We start from the raw sequence: 19439 nt of genomic DNA on the forward strand, positions 1-19439 counted from the left end.
TAATGGGGTTGGACAATCATGGTCTGTAGAAATGATTTGGATGAATTTATTAATTTCCATATCTTATAAGATACTTATTAAAAGTTTTTAAGTATGTGATAATTTTGTTTTACAAAATGGAGCTTGCATGATCGAAAATAAGATTTTAAAGACTTATATATATATATATATAAAGATAGAAAGTTATTAATTTACTTTTAAAATTTTAATAAATTTCTCAAATTGTAAGCATATTATTGTTATTAATATTTTATAAGTTTTAAAATTTTATTTTATAGAAATACTTATTTTTAAAATAAAATTTAATATTTTACAAACTTCAAAATTATCTATAAATGAATTACTAAGGATAGTCTTGAGCTAATAAATAACTTGTGGCATGGCAGGGATTCTACTTATTCTTCTTTTTTAATGTAAATATAAATTATTGATATTTCCTTTTAATTAGACTTGTTATTTTCATGCAATTATTACTCATGTAACATGTGACATTTTTGCATTTTGTTCGGATTATATTTATCTATACTATTTTATTAAGGGGAGGCTCCTAGAGTGTTTTGAGTTTTTCAAATTTCTAGAGGGCAAAACTATCTTTTGTTTGTATTTCTCTTATCGGAAATCAGCGGGCCATGTGTCGCATAAATAATAGCCAGATGGGTTCTTGATCAACGGATGATAAATCGGGTTGTTGGGTAGACGGGTCGGGCTCAACCTAGCTCAAAAGGACACAAACTTCCAAAGTGTTTGAGTTTTCCACATTTCTCAAGGTCAAAACTGTCCTTTGGCACAATAGTTCCCTTGTCACAAGTGTTGCTCCAATTACTAGTATATATAATATTATAGTGGACAAGTATATAATATTATAGTGGACAAGTATACATCATGAAGTTAGAAGTGTCGTCTTGATTCTACGGTGGACAATGCTACGGGCAAAGAAACAGCAGCGGGTGATGTTGGCCGCTTGTTTCAGTTCATTGATTCGTTCTTGGTTTTGTAGGCGGCCTAAGGGCTTTCGACACGCTGCTGCGTTGAAAGGCCCGGCGGACAACGACGCTTCTCTCAAAGACAAACTCGTTGAATATGAATGGTTGGCAGTTGGGGTTATTGTGGTTATTATCACATCACCAAATTCTTCCACAAGAATACCACTTGTGGCAACTTGTCGCTTGAGTTACAGCTAAAACGTTATATATCCAAATGCATCGATGGATTTAAATTTAAAAGAAGAGCTTGAATAAATGGTTTTCAAGCGACTTTGTTTAAAAAGAATTTGAAATTCATCAATATTCAACAAAATATAATTTAAAATTATAATTGAAAGATTAGAATTATCCAAACAATTTGAAAGGATTTGAAATCAACCTTATAAGATGCTCAATTTTTTAGGGATGAATGTGAGTTTCCGAAAATTAGAACACAATCTTACCAATGTCCGGATAATGAATTCGTGTGTGCATGGTCAGGAATGAACGTATGTGAATGATGGAAAGACAATAAATCTGTATGTGAATGCTTGAGATAGAGTCAGCTGAGTTGGAGACCAAGCTCTAAAAGAGAATACGTGAACTGAATGCTGAGAACAAAGCCTCTCACCCCGTATAAAATTAAGGAAGGATTAATCAAACTTCTTGTACATCATGCTATCCTTTCTTCTTATAATTTGTAATCAGAATGCATCTGAACAGCAAAAGATCATTAAATTGCCGAGTTTTCGCATAGCAACAGAAGGGATTGAAGAATTTTATCATGATCCAATGTGAAAAATGCATTAATATGATATTTTAGTGACCTTGGGCTCCACCAATCAAGAATTCTGTCCAAATTTTCGTCTAGATTTTTGCAGGCTGACAAAGACAAGCAGCGGACTGCTCTTCACCCCTCTTCCCTCCTCACCCTCATGATCTTGGCATCGCCAGCTTAAACTCAAATTATTATTGAAACAAAACTTCCTTAAGTCTAAGAATACTTTCTCACGGCGTGAAAACCAAACGTTTTGATATATAACCTCATAGGTGCATGCATACATATACCAACCAATATTTTGAACACGGGATATAACATCTCATAAACTCAACCTACCTGAAAAGTAAATGGGATCTACCTTTTTCACTTCGTTGATCATCGAGTGACCAACATAGACGACTAGGAAGGAGTGGAAAGCAAAGCCCAATCGCTTCGTTTGTCGATGAGTCGTCTTTAGCATTTTCTTGACCAATAAGCTTGAGACAGAACTGTCCTTGGCTGCCAACAACATATCACCTGACCTAAACACATGCCACCACGAGTCCTTACCTCCTCATATAAGGTATACTCGTGGAGACATGGTCCAAACTGGGACCGGGACCTGCCATTTTTATTTCTCTCATCAATAATTGGAATGGGTGTAAAAAAATGAACACGTTGGCTTAGGTGGTAAGAAAGATACATTTTTGGTTAAAGAATTGTGTGTTTGATCCCCACCGTCCAGGTGAATGTTGCATTAGCAGTGGGTAATTTGTAAATAGCCCTGTAAGTGATATATGGTCATAACATATATATGTATATATATCCTGAGACGTAGAGGTAATGAAAGTTGAGACCACTCAAAATTTCAAGTAAAAGAAAAAAGAACATGTTGGCCTCCCAAGTAAACTGCAAACTCTTTACATCTGGATCCAGCTTATATGACTTAATTAACAAGAACCTACCATGCCCATTATCACATTCCCTACTCTTAGTTTCTAACATCTGCAATAAATATGCCAAGATCTTTCCTAACCAAAAGGAAAAAGGGATGAACGGATGTGTATGGACGTGAATGTGAGTGTCGTTGTTGAGGTTAGGGTTAGAGATGGAGAAGGTTGTATCCGCATTGATTTCGAATCTTACTTTATGATATGATTATATTTCGAACCAATGGTTCACATTCTAGGTGTGCTCTGCCCTCAAATGTAAGAACATGGTTTCCCATTAAGTACTTGTTGATGTAAACAAAACCTTGAATTTTAGGGCAAAGATGTTGAAACTCAGAGGCTAGAGTAAAGGCACATTGCATAGGAGAAAATTGAAGAGAAGAAAAGAAGCTAAACCTACTAACATGTTTTGAGTATTAGATCAAGAAAGTGAAATGAATCAATTGTCATGTACAAATTCGACTTGTTGAAGAATCAACTATGTTTCTATTGATTCTGATTACTACAAACACCCGACTGTCTTCATTCTATCCTAACTTCTATAAGCCTATATACAGCCACATAGCTTACACAATTATTTCCAAAATGAGATACCTCGTTCCGTTGAGTGCTGTTCCCTCAATCCCATCCAGAATTGCAGTTTTATCATGGAACAACTTAGAGAATTATTTCCTCGATCGAGATCCCTTGTTTGGTCTGCCACTATCTCCCCCATTCCATGCAGAAGACCAAAAGAAAAGAGACATCCAGAATAGCACAGCAAAGAAGATTCGCAGAGTATCCTGTAATCTGGAGAAGGTTGCTATTGCACCTGATAAACATTGAAAAGAGATACCATTGGGAACTTGACGTTGCGATAGAGAAGAGAGGAATAGTAAAACGGTATCATAGACAGATTAATAAAATCTACCATTACCAAATGACTAGCATAGGCAGTATGCTGACATCCATTGGGAGAACTCAGTGTAGCAGAAGAAAATGTGAATTAATAATACATAATAAAATAGAAAATAACGATTAAAGACCTCCAACTTTCAACCTTGATGGGCTGTGCACCATATACAATTGCTAGAGTTATCCATGTTGTCAGTCAAATAGCATAAAAAAGTCAGAATTGTTTTAGAGAAGCAAACCAAAATTATAACCATACGAGAAAAATTCCAAGTGAAAAATGTAGTTTCTCTAGCATCAGCTTTTTGAGAGCTTTTCTGTCATCTCAAAAGATCCTAGGAAACCATAACCACTGTAATTACCTGCCAAGCAATAATCTGGAACACTATTATTGCATAGGTGGAAATGTCGGGAATTATTGTGTTAATCAGTTGTAATGTGGCATAGATGTATGCTATTTCTTCCACAAGAACATACCAGAAATTGGTTGCCACCTTCCATGAAATTTAATGCTGTACTGAGCAAAAATGCAGATAGCAATAGATATTTTCTTAAGCAAAAATCGCAACAGAAAGTTCCTGATTCTGACTATCTGGCAAATTATGAGCAAGCTGTTTCTAATTGTAACATGAGATTCCTTCGGCAGGGGACCTCCTCAAAGTTTTCCAGGTTTAAAGTAGAAATGTAACTGAATAGATTAATAATCGCCAAAGATAAGAACTACCACCATGATGCAAGAACAATGCTCTTCTAGTTGCCAAGACATGAAATAAAGCTTCTGAAATCAGTCGTTCGTGTTCACGTTCTAAACAAATTAATTTACCTTGCGAAAATCATATATTGATGAAGTTGTGGGTTTAAGTTGTAGACCAACCAGTTACCAGGCAACTATCAATTGTATTTCTTCAAATCTCACAAGGCCCATGCTTCAACTAGCACCTTAATGTAAGCGAGAAGGATTTAGCAGTCTTGACACCTCTAAGCAATCCTGAGAGAGCCTAAGTGCGAGCAGAACATCCAATAACTAGTTCATTTGCGTGCTATAATATCTTGTAATCTCTACTCCATGAATCTATTCTGAAGTTTGTACCGCCAACTGATTGTCACAAGTAGTATTTTGAAGAATCCTTTTATTTAGGAAAAGTATCATCCCAACTTCAAATGCTGGTTGGACATTCTTAGTGAGATAATTGAAACAAAAATGTGAAGATATTTCAGTGGAACTATCAAAGCCACCTTATGTAAGTTAACCAACTGAAATGATTTTAATTGTCATTCACAAATCAATTCAACTACTGCCTTACTGGAACCAAACAAAGCTCTCTCTTCTCAACTGATAAAATCCTTTCCTTCTCAACTAATTACAACAGAACCCTACCAGTAGTTTGATGTTGAGCACTCTGCTTCACATGCAGAGCTATGTCAATGCTGCGAAACATCATGTTGAATAAGAACAAAAAACAAGTCAACCAAAAAAACAATGCTGAAATCACAAGCTAGATAGGACTTGCAATGGAACTCATGATGAACAGTTACCATCTAACGAGGCTAGCTTTCAGCTATAACGTTATTGTGAAGTTTATTGGATCTCTGTAATAACTCAGCAAACCTGTAACTTTTTTCTTTGCCCTCGTCATACAGGGTCACAAATACATTAATTTGTAGCATGGATAAGGACCCACAGAGTGGCACGAACTTTTTATCTTGGTTGTTATATTATAACATGAACGTGGCATAAATTAAATTTTCATCCGGGTACCAATAATCCATTAATTATATCTATATCACTTAAAAAGGTAGCAAATAGAGAAATTTTGATTACAAAATAACATATCAGGAAAATTAATATGCTGAACAAAGCTACAGATTTGTGTCCAAATCCTACTAAAGAAAACTAAATATAGTTCCCCCTTATCTGAAACATATCACTAGCTCGCCACTCAACCACACATCAGAATGAAAGACAATCATGACAGTAAACATGCGGCACCATAATATGTGGCAGCCTTCTTAATGGCAAGCTAAAAATCAAAAGTATTACGTATTCAAACATAAGATTTTACAATACTTAAGAACGCGAATACTTCCATAAGACCAGTTGATGTCTTTTGCAACACTAGAATTGGTGCAAGGTCATTCTACAGCCGAAATCATCCCTCCAGATATCTTTCAGTTCTAGTCCTTTCATTTTCCACATAGTTAGAGACTAAAGCTCAAATACCTCCTCCCTTAGTAAAAGATTTTTTTTCTCCCCACACTGATTTCAAGAAGTCACATATTGCTTAATCCTTAGCCCTTTACACTTTCAAATCCTTGAAACATCAGCAACAAACAACCGATAAAATAACTTGAACCATTTTTATATGCAGGTTATATGTCCAAAGCGAATTGATACAAACACAATCAATTTCAAGGCAGAAAACTCATTCTAACTGAATATACGATGATTGACAAAGTAGCAAAAATGATATATCTTAAGGGTCATAAATCATAACCAAAATTAAAAGCAAGAAGTAGAAATAGGGTACCTGAAGATTTAGGTAGAAGTTTCTTGGACGGCGGCTCGGATTCTGGACTGGTGGCGCGGCAGCGGCCAGACCAAGAATTGCTTTCGGAAGGAAATGAACGGTGGAGATTAAGTTTAGGAGAAGATGAAAAGCAGAAGGTGAAAGAGTTGGTGGTTGGGGTGGGGCAACTGAGAATTGGCGGCGGCGCGTGGTGGTGGTGGTTAATGCTCGGGGCGAAAGGAAAGGGGCAAGAGGCCATTCTTGCGGAATACTTTTTGGAGTTTTCTTTCAGTTGCTGTAGTCTTTTGCTCGGGTTGGGCATCTAACCGCCTACAACTGTCGGATCCGGGTCCGGATCCAATCTCAACTTCCAAGTCTTGATCCGAATCTATTCTTTGACCAAATCTTTAATATATTTTAATAAAAAGTAAAAAATTTATTTTTATTTTAAATTTAAAATAATAAAAATAACAGAAAATTTGGAAAAACAAAAGAATTTCAATTTCAGTGTATTTATTCGATTGAAATGTAATTCTTTGAAATAGTTCTCAACATGAATAAAAAATTAAATGTAAAAAAAAAAAAAAAAAAAAGGAGTTTGAGTAGAATCCGAATGAAAAAGATCCAACTGAAACCCCTTTTTATTAATTTCTACACTGTTAGTGGGCTGCAATTCTCATAAAAATTGGGCCTCCCCCAAGCCCAATAGACAATGTTTTCTTTTCCTTTTTCTTTTTATTTATATTTTAGGGTATATTACGACGACCCCTAAAATTTGGCATAATTACGAATACTCCCTCATTATTTAAAAAATTACAAATATCCCTTAATATCCGATAAAATTATATAATTTTTAGATGGATGTTTGAAATTACCAATTATGTCCTTACTATATTTTTTTAAAAATTATCAACTTAACGGGAACTAACGAAATGAGCTAATTGTTAAATGACCTTTAAAATCAGAAAAATATTCGTAATTTTTCAAATAATGAGAGATTATTTATAAATATTAAATTTCAATAGAGGTGATTGTAATTTAAACAATATTATTATTCATATTATTTAAGTCTTATAATCTAATAGTTTTGTACTTAGTTGAGATAAAATGGGAGGAGGTGAATGAAGGGTCATTTCTTGCATCATGTCAATAGGTGGGAACCACTCTTTTTCTGAATTCACAAAGCAAAGAAGCATAAATGCAGCATGCTTTCTCCACTTGCTCTCACAACCAACTTTCACTCTCTTCTACATATAATTCAATTCTTTTTTTTAAATGTAAATTATTTTGATATTTTTTAAAATTAAATTTAAGTAAATATTATTTTTTATAAAATTATAAGTATTTTTCTTTGACAATGACAATAAATTTACATGTACATCCCTTAATTAAATTGCATCAACATTCATTTATTGAGTATATTTGTAATTTTATAAAAAAAATATATATAATATTTTTATATAATTAAATACAGGATAAATTATATTGATCATCCCCTAAGGTTAGATCAAAATAAATAAATATATCATATTTTTTATAAAATTACAACTACACTTTTGAGGGATGTTATAACTGTAATATTTTGCAGAGGGCATTTGTGTAATTTTTGCTTCTAAATAAAATATGTAGTTGTAATTATAACTATAACATTAAAGGATATATTTATAATTTTATAAAATACATGAGATGTTTGTGTATTTTAATATAATCTGAAGGGATATTAACGTAATTTACCCTTAAATTTAGCTTTAAAAGGCGTCGATGTAATTTTCTCTTATATAAAAAGTAGGGTTTTTCATAATAACTACCCCATTAACATTTGTAATTTTATAATATTACATAATTGAAATGTTATTATTTTTATATAATTTATACCAATATTTTATTTTAATAAAACAAATTAAGCAATATATACCAAAAATTCATCTCCCACTCGTACACAAATATGTGTGTAATTAATTTGATGTATTCGATCCTTATATTTTCAAAAACAATTCTTGCATATATTTCCAAAAATAAAAATTTACGCACAAATTCTTTGATGAGTGATTTAAAAATAAAATAAAATAACCTAAACCAACTATATATAGTGAATCTTTACTTGGATATTAATTAATTATTACATATCCGTTATATGTAATTTCTGTTGTTAATTTAAACTCAAACGAATCATATAATGAAATTAATTTTTAGAGGGAAATAATGAACTAATCATGTAATAACCACAAACATGCACATAATTTAGTGGCGAAATTGATGTTGCATGACTATAAAATTATGAATTTAAGAAAATTAAAAAGTATTAATTACTTTTATAATAAACTATGAATAATTTTATTAGTAGTTATAATTTATGTAATTATTAATGGTTCATATTCAAATATATGTATATATATATATTTGTGGGGTATGGTTGAAAATATATATAGAAAGATACAAAGATGTACGTAGTAGAGTGATGTGATGCACTAGGAACAGTTAACGTGCGAGGTGGTACATACATGTCTGAATTTTTGAGTTGTTTGAAATGCTAAAAGCATTGAAACGACAAGACACGACACCACCATGCTTTGGTTCTATATTACGACACAAACATTCTGACCTATTTTCTTCTTTCTTAAATATATATATATATATAAGAGAAAAAGTAGTTTTTGGAGAGATGTCCAATCAATTGAAAGGATGGTAGTCTGAACACCCCACATTAAAAAAGACCCCATAAGCAACAAAAACGACAAAGGAAAAAAGAGAAAGAAATAATATATACATATATTATTGGATAAATTATAATGGTTTTTTAATAATTGTAAGTGTTCATTATTGTTTCAAAAATTATAAATATTTTATAAAATTAAAGATCATCTAATAAATTAATATTTAATATAATAGACTGTGACGAGGAGTATTTATTTTCTGAACTGAAAATAATGATTATATATATTTTTTTTTAAATAAGTCGATTACAATCATCAATATCAAATATTAATGAATAACAATTACGGACAATAATAATAATCATACTATCTATTTATATAATATAAATATATATAATCAATACTTATTATTAGAATAGAACTACATCAACTATTAAAGTAGAAACATCTCATACGTTGGTGTAATTTGAATTTACGATCTTAGAGTTATGGAACCTCAGTTTCATCAATTGAGCTATGCCTCGTCGGTACGAGGGGAAACTTGTTAGACATTCATTAATTTTAATAAATATTTATAATTTTTCAAATAATAATAAAATATTTATAATTATGAAACCTGATAAGGTTCATTGTGATTTATAATATATTATTTAGTAAAATCCAACTCCTTAATACAGTATTTGAATTTTAGTTGCCAAAATAAGAGATGAAATTAGTAGTTTTTATTCATAAATTACAAAGATTAAAGGTAAACAACGTGCCTCGTGAATTTAAATTTAATTATACAAATATTTTATATTTTTTACAAAATTACAAACACATAAATTTAATTATATAAACACCTTATATATTTTTGAAATTACAAATACACCCCATAAAGGATGTCAATATGATTTATCTCAAACAGTATTTTGTGTAATTCTTTGCTTTTGAAAGGGTATTAATGTAAATTGCAACCTGGCTGGGAAGCTCACGATCAAACCACACTATACACTTTCACAAATTAAAAACCATTAGCTCCTAATTAGGGATAATCTAGTAATTATTAATTAATTTAAATTGTACGATCTTGATCTATTACTGCTTTTTATAGGAAAAATTTGATTTCCCTTTTGATTGTCACCTATATTGTGTAATTATGTATTTGCCCCCATACTATGAAAAATTTCACTGTGCCCCCTCTAACTAACAAAATTTGATTACTATGCTTTTATATTTTACCTATCTTCTTCAAAATATTTTGTAAAACATCAAAGTTTTGATTTTATTTGTACTTAATAATATATAGAAAAAAATGAATTAAAATTAATTTATGAAATAAAAATTATCCAATAGGAATCCACCACATAAAATTTCAACCATGACCATAATTTTATGGTTGGACTAACTTAAATTAATTAGTTATATCATTGAATGCAAATTCAAATCAAATTCAATGGTTTAATTATAATTTCCCAAATGTTCAGCAAAGAAATCAAGGTAACACTAAAAAAATATTTTTTTCGGGCTAGATGTACATTTTCGTATTTGTTGAGGGGGCAAAATGTAATTCTCAACAAATTTATTATATAATTCTGGGGGACAACCCATCTCATTAAAGACTACCAGCGACACAATACAAATATATATAGAAGATTAATAATTAATTACACTAATATTTTTATTTTAAATTTTTTTAATTATCAACATCATCGTAATTTTTTTATTTTTTAAGAGGATCAAAATTAGTTCCCTAATCCGTCCGCTCGGAACTGGAGAAACCAACATCGTCAAGGCTGATAAAGCTTATTCCCACACCTACATTTCCAAGAGAGAAGATAGTAGCTGTCGTCTTCTCTGTGAGACGACAATTGTTGGTAGTTAGTACTTTTGGTCCTGCTCCGGTGGGGTGGAATTACTAAAGTAGCTTCGCATGGCTTGCAACTCTTGCATTTGTTCACACACGCAGGTGGTCTTGATCCCAACACCATTTTCCTCAACTGCTCATTGTCACGTGATGTCTGAATCCCACCTGATGTGTGAAAATCGTAAGAAATTAACGTAGTTCAAAAGAAAAAAAAATTATAATCTGAATCGGATTTAAGTGTAATTATATAGTTTTAAATAGAGTGATCGATTATATAATAATACACAAAATCACTTGTTGTGCGATTAGCTAGATATGTGCGGCTGATAGACTATGAATTAAAATTTTTAAAATATGTTTTTAATAAATAATTATTAGAAACTTTTTTGAAGTTGTCTTGAAAGCACCTAATGAAGGTTGTAAAACACAATCAGATCATATTATATATAGCAATTAACTTTAATATAATTGCATTAATTAAATCAATATATATATATATATAGTATTATTATACGTTATATATTGCGACCTTATGATTTTATATGCACACAGTGAGAAATATAAAGTAAGAGTTTTGCTTAAAAAAACTAGGAAAAGTAGAAAGTTGCAAATTTAAAACATTTCGTGGAAAAATAAATAAAAAAGTAATATTTTAAAAGAATCTAAATAATTTGAAAGCAACTATTTATTTTCATTTTTATTAGGTCAAAAATGAAAAATTTTATGTTGCTTCAATGGAAATTAACCAGAGTAGAACAAAGGATTATATTTTCAATTTTTGAAACAGTAATTAAAGTGAAAATTATTTTTTTAAATGTATTTTATTGAAAATATACGATTTGACAATATAGTTCAATATAAACCACTCTTATTAACTAATTTATGTATGTTTGCATTGCACATGAAAGCCTAAATAAAATTAAAAACACATATTTTTCACTTAGAATTGAAAATTGAAAATGATAACACAAAAATTAATACTTAATTAGAAGAAATATGTTTTTTTTTGTTTTATTATCATAATAAAAAATAAAAAATCATGACAATTACTTAATTACGATCTTAATGAATATAGCCCATGATGTCAAAAGATTAAGTACAACTAAAAATTATTATAAATATTTTGATTACATATAGCTAAAATCACGACAAATATTGATTAATTACGATCAAAATTTGAATTTTTATATTAATTTTATTTATTTGTTACAAATAGTATTAATTTGATAACTTTTAAATTATAGTCATTATAGCGTAGAAAATAATATACATTTTTTTTAAATAGTGAAGTCCTTACACGGGCAATCATAGATGAGGATTCAAACTCTAAATTCCACTACAAAATATCAGAAAATTAAACCAAACCTCTTTATAGCAGGACATGACTTAATTCTTGCATGGAGATATCAAATACACACACATAAATATATATATATATATATATATATTATTTAAATATACATTCATCACAAACATGGAGGAGTTTTGTATGTTGTTTACCTGATTTAGGAGGTAGCAAAGTGAGAGAAAAGAAGAAGACAGCTGCAACAGCAAAGCTGAGACAAAGCTTGTAGTAATTTCTTGATAGAGCCATGATGATCAGTACACTACTGATTTATGAACCCTAGAAATTATAATGAAGCTATCTTCTAATTAATTGAGTTAATTATGACAACCTTAATCATAGCATGATCATCATGTGTGTGTGTGTGTGTAAAGATAGATTAGATAGGGTTAGGTTTAAGGATTGTTTGGAGGGATCAGAGATTTTGGTGAGGTGTGTTTGTGTGTCTGAAAAAGAGGATGAAGAGATGTTAATGTTTTTGAAGGGAGAGGTTGAGCAGTAGTATGGTGTATGAAGAAGAAGGGACAGGACAGTTCACAGTAACAAACATGGCCTCTTCACCACTTACATTTAACATTACATGACTTCTCACACAGACAATAATGTCTGTTTTCTCCTTTTGGGAAAATGTTGCGTTTGATGACTGTAGTGGTGATGAAAGTTGAAATGACCCCTTTGAGATTCTTCAAACGCACTTACTGAATAAAATACTGATAAACACTTTTTTATTAGTATGGAACAAGTGACAAAATTTGCATGTACGTATGATTTATATATGATACATATCAAGTTATTGCACGCAAAGTGCTGTAAGAAGATTCACATCCATTCCACTGCATAAGTACCCATCATATAAGAAGGTACAACCCAACTGCTGAATTATAGGCTTCATTTATCTTTGATTCAAAGATAATCAAAGTGAGGAATATTATGATAGTTGCATTTAATCTATACCTTGGTTTGATTTGGGGAGAGGAGGCCCCCCACTGCAAACCCCATAAACACAAAATTCAGCAGTTGAATAGTAACTAAGGAAGAAAAGTTGAATAACTTCTGCCCTGGAAAAAGCAATGTGGAGTACAAGATATGGTAGCACGGGAGAATCCTATGGTTGCTTCACTGTGTACACACACTATTCTTACTACTTCTTCCACAGATTTGATTATGGTTGGGTCATTCATTAATGTTGTCAAGATTTTCTGATATAACATGCACAGAGTAATTACTCCCCCACTTTCAATTAAAAATAGTTCAATGGAATTCGGGTTGGAGGTTGGCTTGATGTCGATGGCACTTCGATCTATAAAGTGTTTGGAATCTCAGAAAGGATGAAGAGTTCATTACATTTGGGGAAGATGAAAAGTGCTTTGCTCTGTATTAAGAATGGCGTACCATAAATCAAAATAGTTAGGAGTATTCATATGGTTGGATGCTCGTATCTGTGTAGATCCACGTGGCGTGAGCTAAACTTTTGAGATGCGTGATGGTTGACAATTACGATCCTGGGTCAATAGATAGGGTCGGATCAGGCACAACTCGACCCGTAAAAAGTATCTACACGTGTATTTTGCATTTGTGGGGAGGGGGTAGTTTAGTTGGTCTTTTTGTTGTTATTATTGATATATCTCCATCTAAACATCGAGAAAAAACGTAGGCTTATATCTCTATAAACTCTTTTTTGAGATACTATCAATTTTTAAACGAGACTTATTTATCAAAAGTGCCTAAACTAATAAAAGAAAATTACATAAACGCATAAACTGTTCAAGTATCTCGTACTTTCCAATATAAAATGACCGTACACATTCATCATTACAAGCCCTTATAAAAGGGAATTAAAAAGAACATATTGAATGATATTTAAATATAAATCTCCGACAAAAATTTAAACAACTAATAAATTTCAAATTTGCATCTCCCTTGGGACGTGTCTTTTTCATTCATCTTCTACAAAACGTCCAATCGAAATGAATACATTCAAGGGTAACATCACCCTTGAATTAAATCATTAACATGTTGAAACAAACACTAAACCAACTCAAGAAAAATTAAGAAAAAGGGTGAATGTGTTGATGGGGGCAAAGCAGAAACTCAAAATTTCCCCATGAAGAAAGCAACAAAAAGGTAGAAATTCCCGAGGAGGAAACATGTTTTGTCACAGTGCAGTCCCTCAATCTCTCTCTAGCTATGGACATAGTATGTATGTAGTCAGCCAAATGCACATGCAGGGAAGTAGCGCCATTAATGTCCCGCTTGACGCGACTTTCCTTTTAATGACTGTAGAAACGCACTCTCAACGTCATTTTATTGTTATCTTTTACTGGCGCATGCAGTTTCCATTTCCGAGCAAACTGAGGCCTCCTAACGTGAAAAAGGTTTCATAACTATGTTCTTAATTTGGACAGTAATATGTGTAATATTTTTTTGAAAATTCCTTTACCAGGACAGAATATGGATGTGGGGGCCCGCTGCTGCCCGCCTGCTCGTTTTAGTGCTTGTTATGAATTTTCTTGTTAAAGTTGGAACCGGCCATTATAGATTTGTCATATTTATAATTATTTTTTAATTATTTAAAAATTATAAATAATTTTTTTTGTGTTAATAATAGTCTAATAAATACTCTTCATAATACTTCATTATAAAATGTATTTGTAACTTTTTTATCATTAAGACAAACCTCAAGAAATGCTGTTCTAGTTTACCTATTTGTTTCTAGTTATTTTTTTAATATTGATTTCATTATTTTGACATCTATAATGTTGGTTTAATGCAATTCAACAATTACTAGAAATTGCATTTGAAAACTTAGTTAAATAGACTAGTTAAGAATATAAGATCATATGTTTCGGGCATTTATTTTGGGACAAATGTCGTGTTGTATATTCTATCAAACTTTATTTGCACGATATTCGTATTTGATTTCACAAAAGTACATTTCACACAGCCAAGGAAAATGGAATAGTCCGCTCTTTCACTTTGAAAACAAATACGTACATTGAACGGTGTGTTTTGTAAAAATATAGACAAACATTAAGAATGTTCTTTCGCTATTTTGGAGACAAGAGAAACATAAATACAAACAAGGCCCAAACTTCTTTACAAAAAAAAAAAATGGAACGCCACCATTCTAAGTAGAAGAACTTGTTTCAAAAATGCCCACAAAGTTGAACATTCTAAAGATATTACCAATTCTTCTTACAACATACTTTGGTGATTCCTATTTAATTTCATGTACAAGATGTGGACCATCGATATCAGAATAATATGATGTTATAAAAATCAAATTATAACATCATCATATATGATTTAATGATCAAGTTGAGCCCCACAAGAGTAGCATTCCACTTAAGCGATGACCGTTACTATGACCTGTTCATGTGTTTCCCAGTCAGTCATACATTCCTCCGTGATCCCAAGTTTCCACCAAATAACCTACCATCTCCTGTCAATTTGTGGTCAAACTAGTCAGGATCATCACCATGATAAACCTACAAAATTGCATGTGGAATAAAGAAAGAGAGAGGGAACAAACTTACACCAAGTGGAATAGGTCTGGGGAATCGCCTGTTGCTCGAAAGCAAACTATCATAGGTCCTGTAACTGCGAAGGCAATACTTTCTAGAGATGCAGAGAGACAAAGTTCTGAGAGGAATGCCAAGAAACAAACCATGAATAGCCGACATTTATACTCTGTCTGAAAAGAGAGTGAAGCCTAAGGTGGTTGTAATATATTCCCGGCACAACTATACTCTTGGGTGGGGTGGTGGGGGAGACTTCAGGTAAAATGCATTCAGGCAGGTCAATTTGTTATTTGTTTGCATGATCTGTGAAACGGGAATTCTCTCACCTTAATTTGAGCACACGCCATCGTAGAATCCGACTCACAGATTTTTTATTCCTAGTCCATTTCCGTCTGCCCTGGTTCCAGAGAAGAAGACCTACAGTGAAGCCTCTCCACATAAGATCCTACTTAATTGTACGCCAAAATATAAGGAGGACGGAGATAGATGGAAAAAGACAAAATAAAAAAGAAAGATCATACATGGAATAGAGTAAAACCTCAAAGATGAAATAGATGCAACACATAGTGATGAAGGTCTGATTAGAAGAATCTTGCAGTAACATATAAATGTAAGAAACAGAAAAGAATAACGGAAACACATCCATCTTCTTTCATTGTCCAGGGGAATTGGCATTTCTGTGGAGAACTGGGACAAAAAGCCGACACCAAAACACTGCCGAACAACCACCCCAACCCTCCAGACACACGCATGAGAAGAAGTATAAGGCAAGAAAATGAAACCAATATTAAGACAATTTTAACTTAATTCCTTTTTTAACAGTAACAAGAATTTGAGCATAACCCACAAAGCTACTTATTAACTTACCATGATTTATGAATTCAGTAGGTTTCATTGAACTGCCAGCACCATGAGTCGCTTGCATCCGAGGCAGCATGTTTGTTGATGAGATGATTTCACATGATTGCACTTTATTATAGTCCATCTCACAAGTGCTGGTTATCCAAATAACCCCAGATATGGGAGCTTTTGGAGCTGGCAAGTTGGTTATTCACCCTTTTGAGAGGTTCATGAAATGTAGAGATCAGTTTGGGCTTAGTCTTGCACACAAGACAGCCACTGCTCTGTTCCAATTGACAGTACAAGCTGTAAATACTCAGATTAACAGGACATGAATTGCCTACTATATGCTTCAAATTTTTAATAAGACGGCACAAGAAAAGCAATCCACAGAATCCTTCTTTGCTAATCATAATTTTGGAGAAATCTTAGTTAACTGGGCCTAATAAATCTGAGGGTAGAGGTATTATTTGTTCTTCTATACAATTGGCTACAGTTACGAAGGCCTTAACATTGATAACAAAAATGTTATTTGCAATAGATTCTTACTTAACATCAAATTCAGGACTTGATGACTTACCTGCAAAGTTCTTAGAAAACTATTGGCCCCAAAAACTTGCTAGTCAAAAGATTTCACACATGTATCCTTGTTCCAGGTGCTCCTCGTGGTGGGAAACACTTTTGGGTATATGCAAAAGGATATAGGAACAAATGACTAAAAATATAAAGTGAATGATGTATCTTCTAATGAAACCAAGGAACTTAGAAAAGTGGCTTATTCAGTAAACAAACTAAAAACACCAGAAATAAGCAGAAATTGTCATCATACTCAGGGTCAGCTCAAAATAATCACCTCAGCTGCAACTAAACAAAACAGTCTATGAATGGATTATAGTACGAAAGTATTTTGAAAAGCAACTGTTCAGTAAATAAAGTAACTTCTTTATACAATTAATCAGCCTTGCACTGATCTATCGATGATTGAACTAATTCATATGCACCGCAATCAACTGTTCAAATATTTCATCCACTTCATGGACCAACTATGCATAGGGCAAGGAATGGCATCAATTGATCCATCCAATAGCTCTACCTAGCAATCAGCACTTCCGACAAATGAACTTGTCTCCGAATATACCGGACCTAGAGTAGTAGCCGGCCCGCATCTAAAACTGGTGGGCACAAATAAGCCATTATGCTAGAGTGTAATAAATCTAATGTGTATATGGCATCTAACCGCTTCAATGCTGCCCCCATAACAATCTTTGACCTTCACCTTCGCCTTGCTTAAATCAAATGATAGGCCCGACTAGCATATTTTGTAGGCAAAGGTGTTGTGGCCTCGTCAGAAGTCCCTAAACTTAATTCTTGCCTCGCCGAGGGTGAACTCCATGTGGTAATGATTGACAAAATGTCTCCAAGTGAGGATTCATTATAAGAAGGATTCTGGACGATCTTTGACAAGGAGCATGAACCATGGGGTAGAACAAGCAGGGGGATTTGTGGAGTTTTTGTTGGACGAATGGAACATGATAACAAACTGGACTTGGGGACAATGGACGTCAAAGCGACGGATTAGAGACCGTAAGGCTTATTTGTTCACATGTTCTAATTTACAATTAATCTTTGTATCCTTTGGCAGAGGCTACCGGGGGCATTGCGTTTCTTCAACGTGGCCCCATAATTCTGGGCAGCAATACAATGAGTTTTTTCATGCCCCAAGATGTGGATACGGACCTTATTAGCCCTGGTCCTTTACATTAAGAGGCAAGTTCATTTGTGGGAGGTGCTCATTGCTGATGGATTTGTTGAAGCCATTCCTTGCCTTAACCCCAAGGCACCCATATAAGTGCAAGGTCGTGGCGTAAGGACATTGGCATCCCGGAGGAAGCGAAGTGCAGCTTGCTCCAAGGAACGTCCGTCTACACAATACCGAAAACTCCCGCCATATATGACTACAAATGCATGCACGTCAAACGCAGCATGGCGGTTTAGCATGCAGGCAGCTCAAGATGTTTGGGACGATGGGACAGGCAGAGGAATTTACACAATGCCCTAGGTTGATCCCCCACGTTACAATATGTCTCGTAAGAGAAGCACTCTGAATCGTAACTCCTATAGTTCCCTAAGTCATATTAAAATGCTGCAAATTGGTAGGATTCCTAATTTGGTGGATTTATTGATTAGTTCTGGAGTCATGGACAACTTTATGAAGTTTATGGGAAGTTTCCAAATATGTTTGTCGAATTTTTGGGAATGTGCTCTGGATATGATTATGAGTATCAAATGTAGGAAGGTTGAATTTGAGGTTCAGGATAGTGTTATCGATTGTTGTTAATAATTGGTGGCATGATTTTGGACTTTATGCATAAAATGATACAAAGTACTTCAGTTATCAACTTTAATGTGCCAGTATGTTCATCTTCTAATTACAATCAGTTGTATGCATATATATATCTAATTAGTAAAATGGTTCTTGTGTGCCGGTTGTGGAAGAAAATGATTGAATCTGTTGCAAATGATTTAACCAATGCAATTGGTTGGACAGGATTTTTTTTCTAAATAGCATCGTCAAGGACTCTTTATTGCTTGGGCAACCACTTCAGATTTTGGTGTCAAAATGTAGGATGTAACAAACCCCACCAAATCTTCAAATAATCATAAAGTAACAATATTTGCCAAATCCTAATTACTATGCACACATTTTAAGATGGAGAATGGAACGAAAAGAATAGTAGCAAATAAGGTTCTATTTCCCATACCTAACAAACATACTAAAATAAGCTTCAAAAACATCATACAAACGTATTCTCAATTCTCAAAACTAACTACTACACACTTGAATAAACATAATCCAAACACATTTTCATTTCTCGTAGCAAATCAATAAACCTTTTCCATTACTTTTAAAGATGTTGCAAATTGAAAATTGAAAATAAAAATGAAAACATAACCAATGGCCTATTCATTTCTAGTGGACCAGATTAGACGTGCTCTCAATTTCATCCAACTAGCTGAAAATGGTGAGAACAACAGATTCAAAGTTCTTCAAACTAAAAATGATAAAAGGAAATACGGACAGCAGAAGTTTAGCAAAGGAGACTTTCATGAAGTATCAAATGTACTAATTTGAGCATTGGAGATAAATGAGTCATATATTCTC

At 32.9% G+C, this 19439-nt stretch overlaps 3 protein-coding genes across 4 annotated transcripts in view; all 3 read right to left on the reverse strand.

The window, feature by feature from the left end:
- On the reverse strand, positions 3058-6364 carry LOC105158384. The gene is made up of 2 exons (XM_011075130.2): positions 6092-6364; positions 3058-3483 (listed from the first exon to the last, which is right to left on the reverse strand). Exons 1-2 carry the CDS (start codon positions 6327-6329, stop codon positions 3338-3340), a joined length of 384 nt encoding a protein of 127 aa, XP_011073432.1. The 5' UTR covers positions 6330-6364; the 3' UTR covers positions 3058-3337.
- LOC110011756 (EPIDERMAL PATTERNING FACTOR-like protein 8) lies at positions 10270-12534 on the reverse strand. Its single transcript, XM_020692924.1, has 2 exons — positions 12071-12534; positions 10270-10735 (listed from the first exon to the last, which is right to left on the reverse strand). The coding sequence occupies exons 1-2, from the start codon at positions 12162-12164 to the stop codon at positions 10494-10496; spliced, it is 336 nt and encodes a 111-aa protein (XP_020548583.1). The 5' UTR covers positions 12165-12534; the 3' UTR covers positions 10270-10493.
- LOC105158385 overlaps positions 15041-19439 on the reverse strand; it is a 5704-nt gene continuing 1305 nt past the window's right edge. The window contains exons 3-6 of one of the 2 annotated variants that reach the window (XM_011075132.2): positions 16304-16555; positions 15763-15853; positions 15452-15557; positions 15041-15357 (exon numbers count right to left, since the gene is read on the reverse strand). In XM_011075132.2, coding sequence (XP_011073434.1) covers positions 15304-15357; positions 15452-15557; positions 15763-15853; positions 16304-16421 — 369 coding nt within the window. In that variant the 5' untranslated portion in view covers positions 16422-16555 and the 3' untranslated portion in view covers positions 15041-15303. Of the gene's footprint in view, positions 15358-15451; positions 15558-15762; positions 15854-16303; positions 16561-19439 lie in introns of both variants that reach the window. The other variant, XM_011075131.2, reaches the window with a different exon arrangement.

This window comes from Sesamum indicum, linkage group LG3 (genome assembly GCF_000512975.1).
Source record: "Sesamum indicum cultivar Zhongzhi No. 13 linkage group LG3, S_indicum_v1.0, whole genome shotgun sequence".
NCBI lineage: Eukaryota > Viridiplantae > Streptophyta > Magnoliopsida > Lamiales > Pedaliaceae > Sesamum > Sesamum indicum.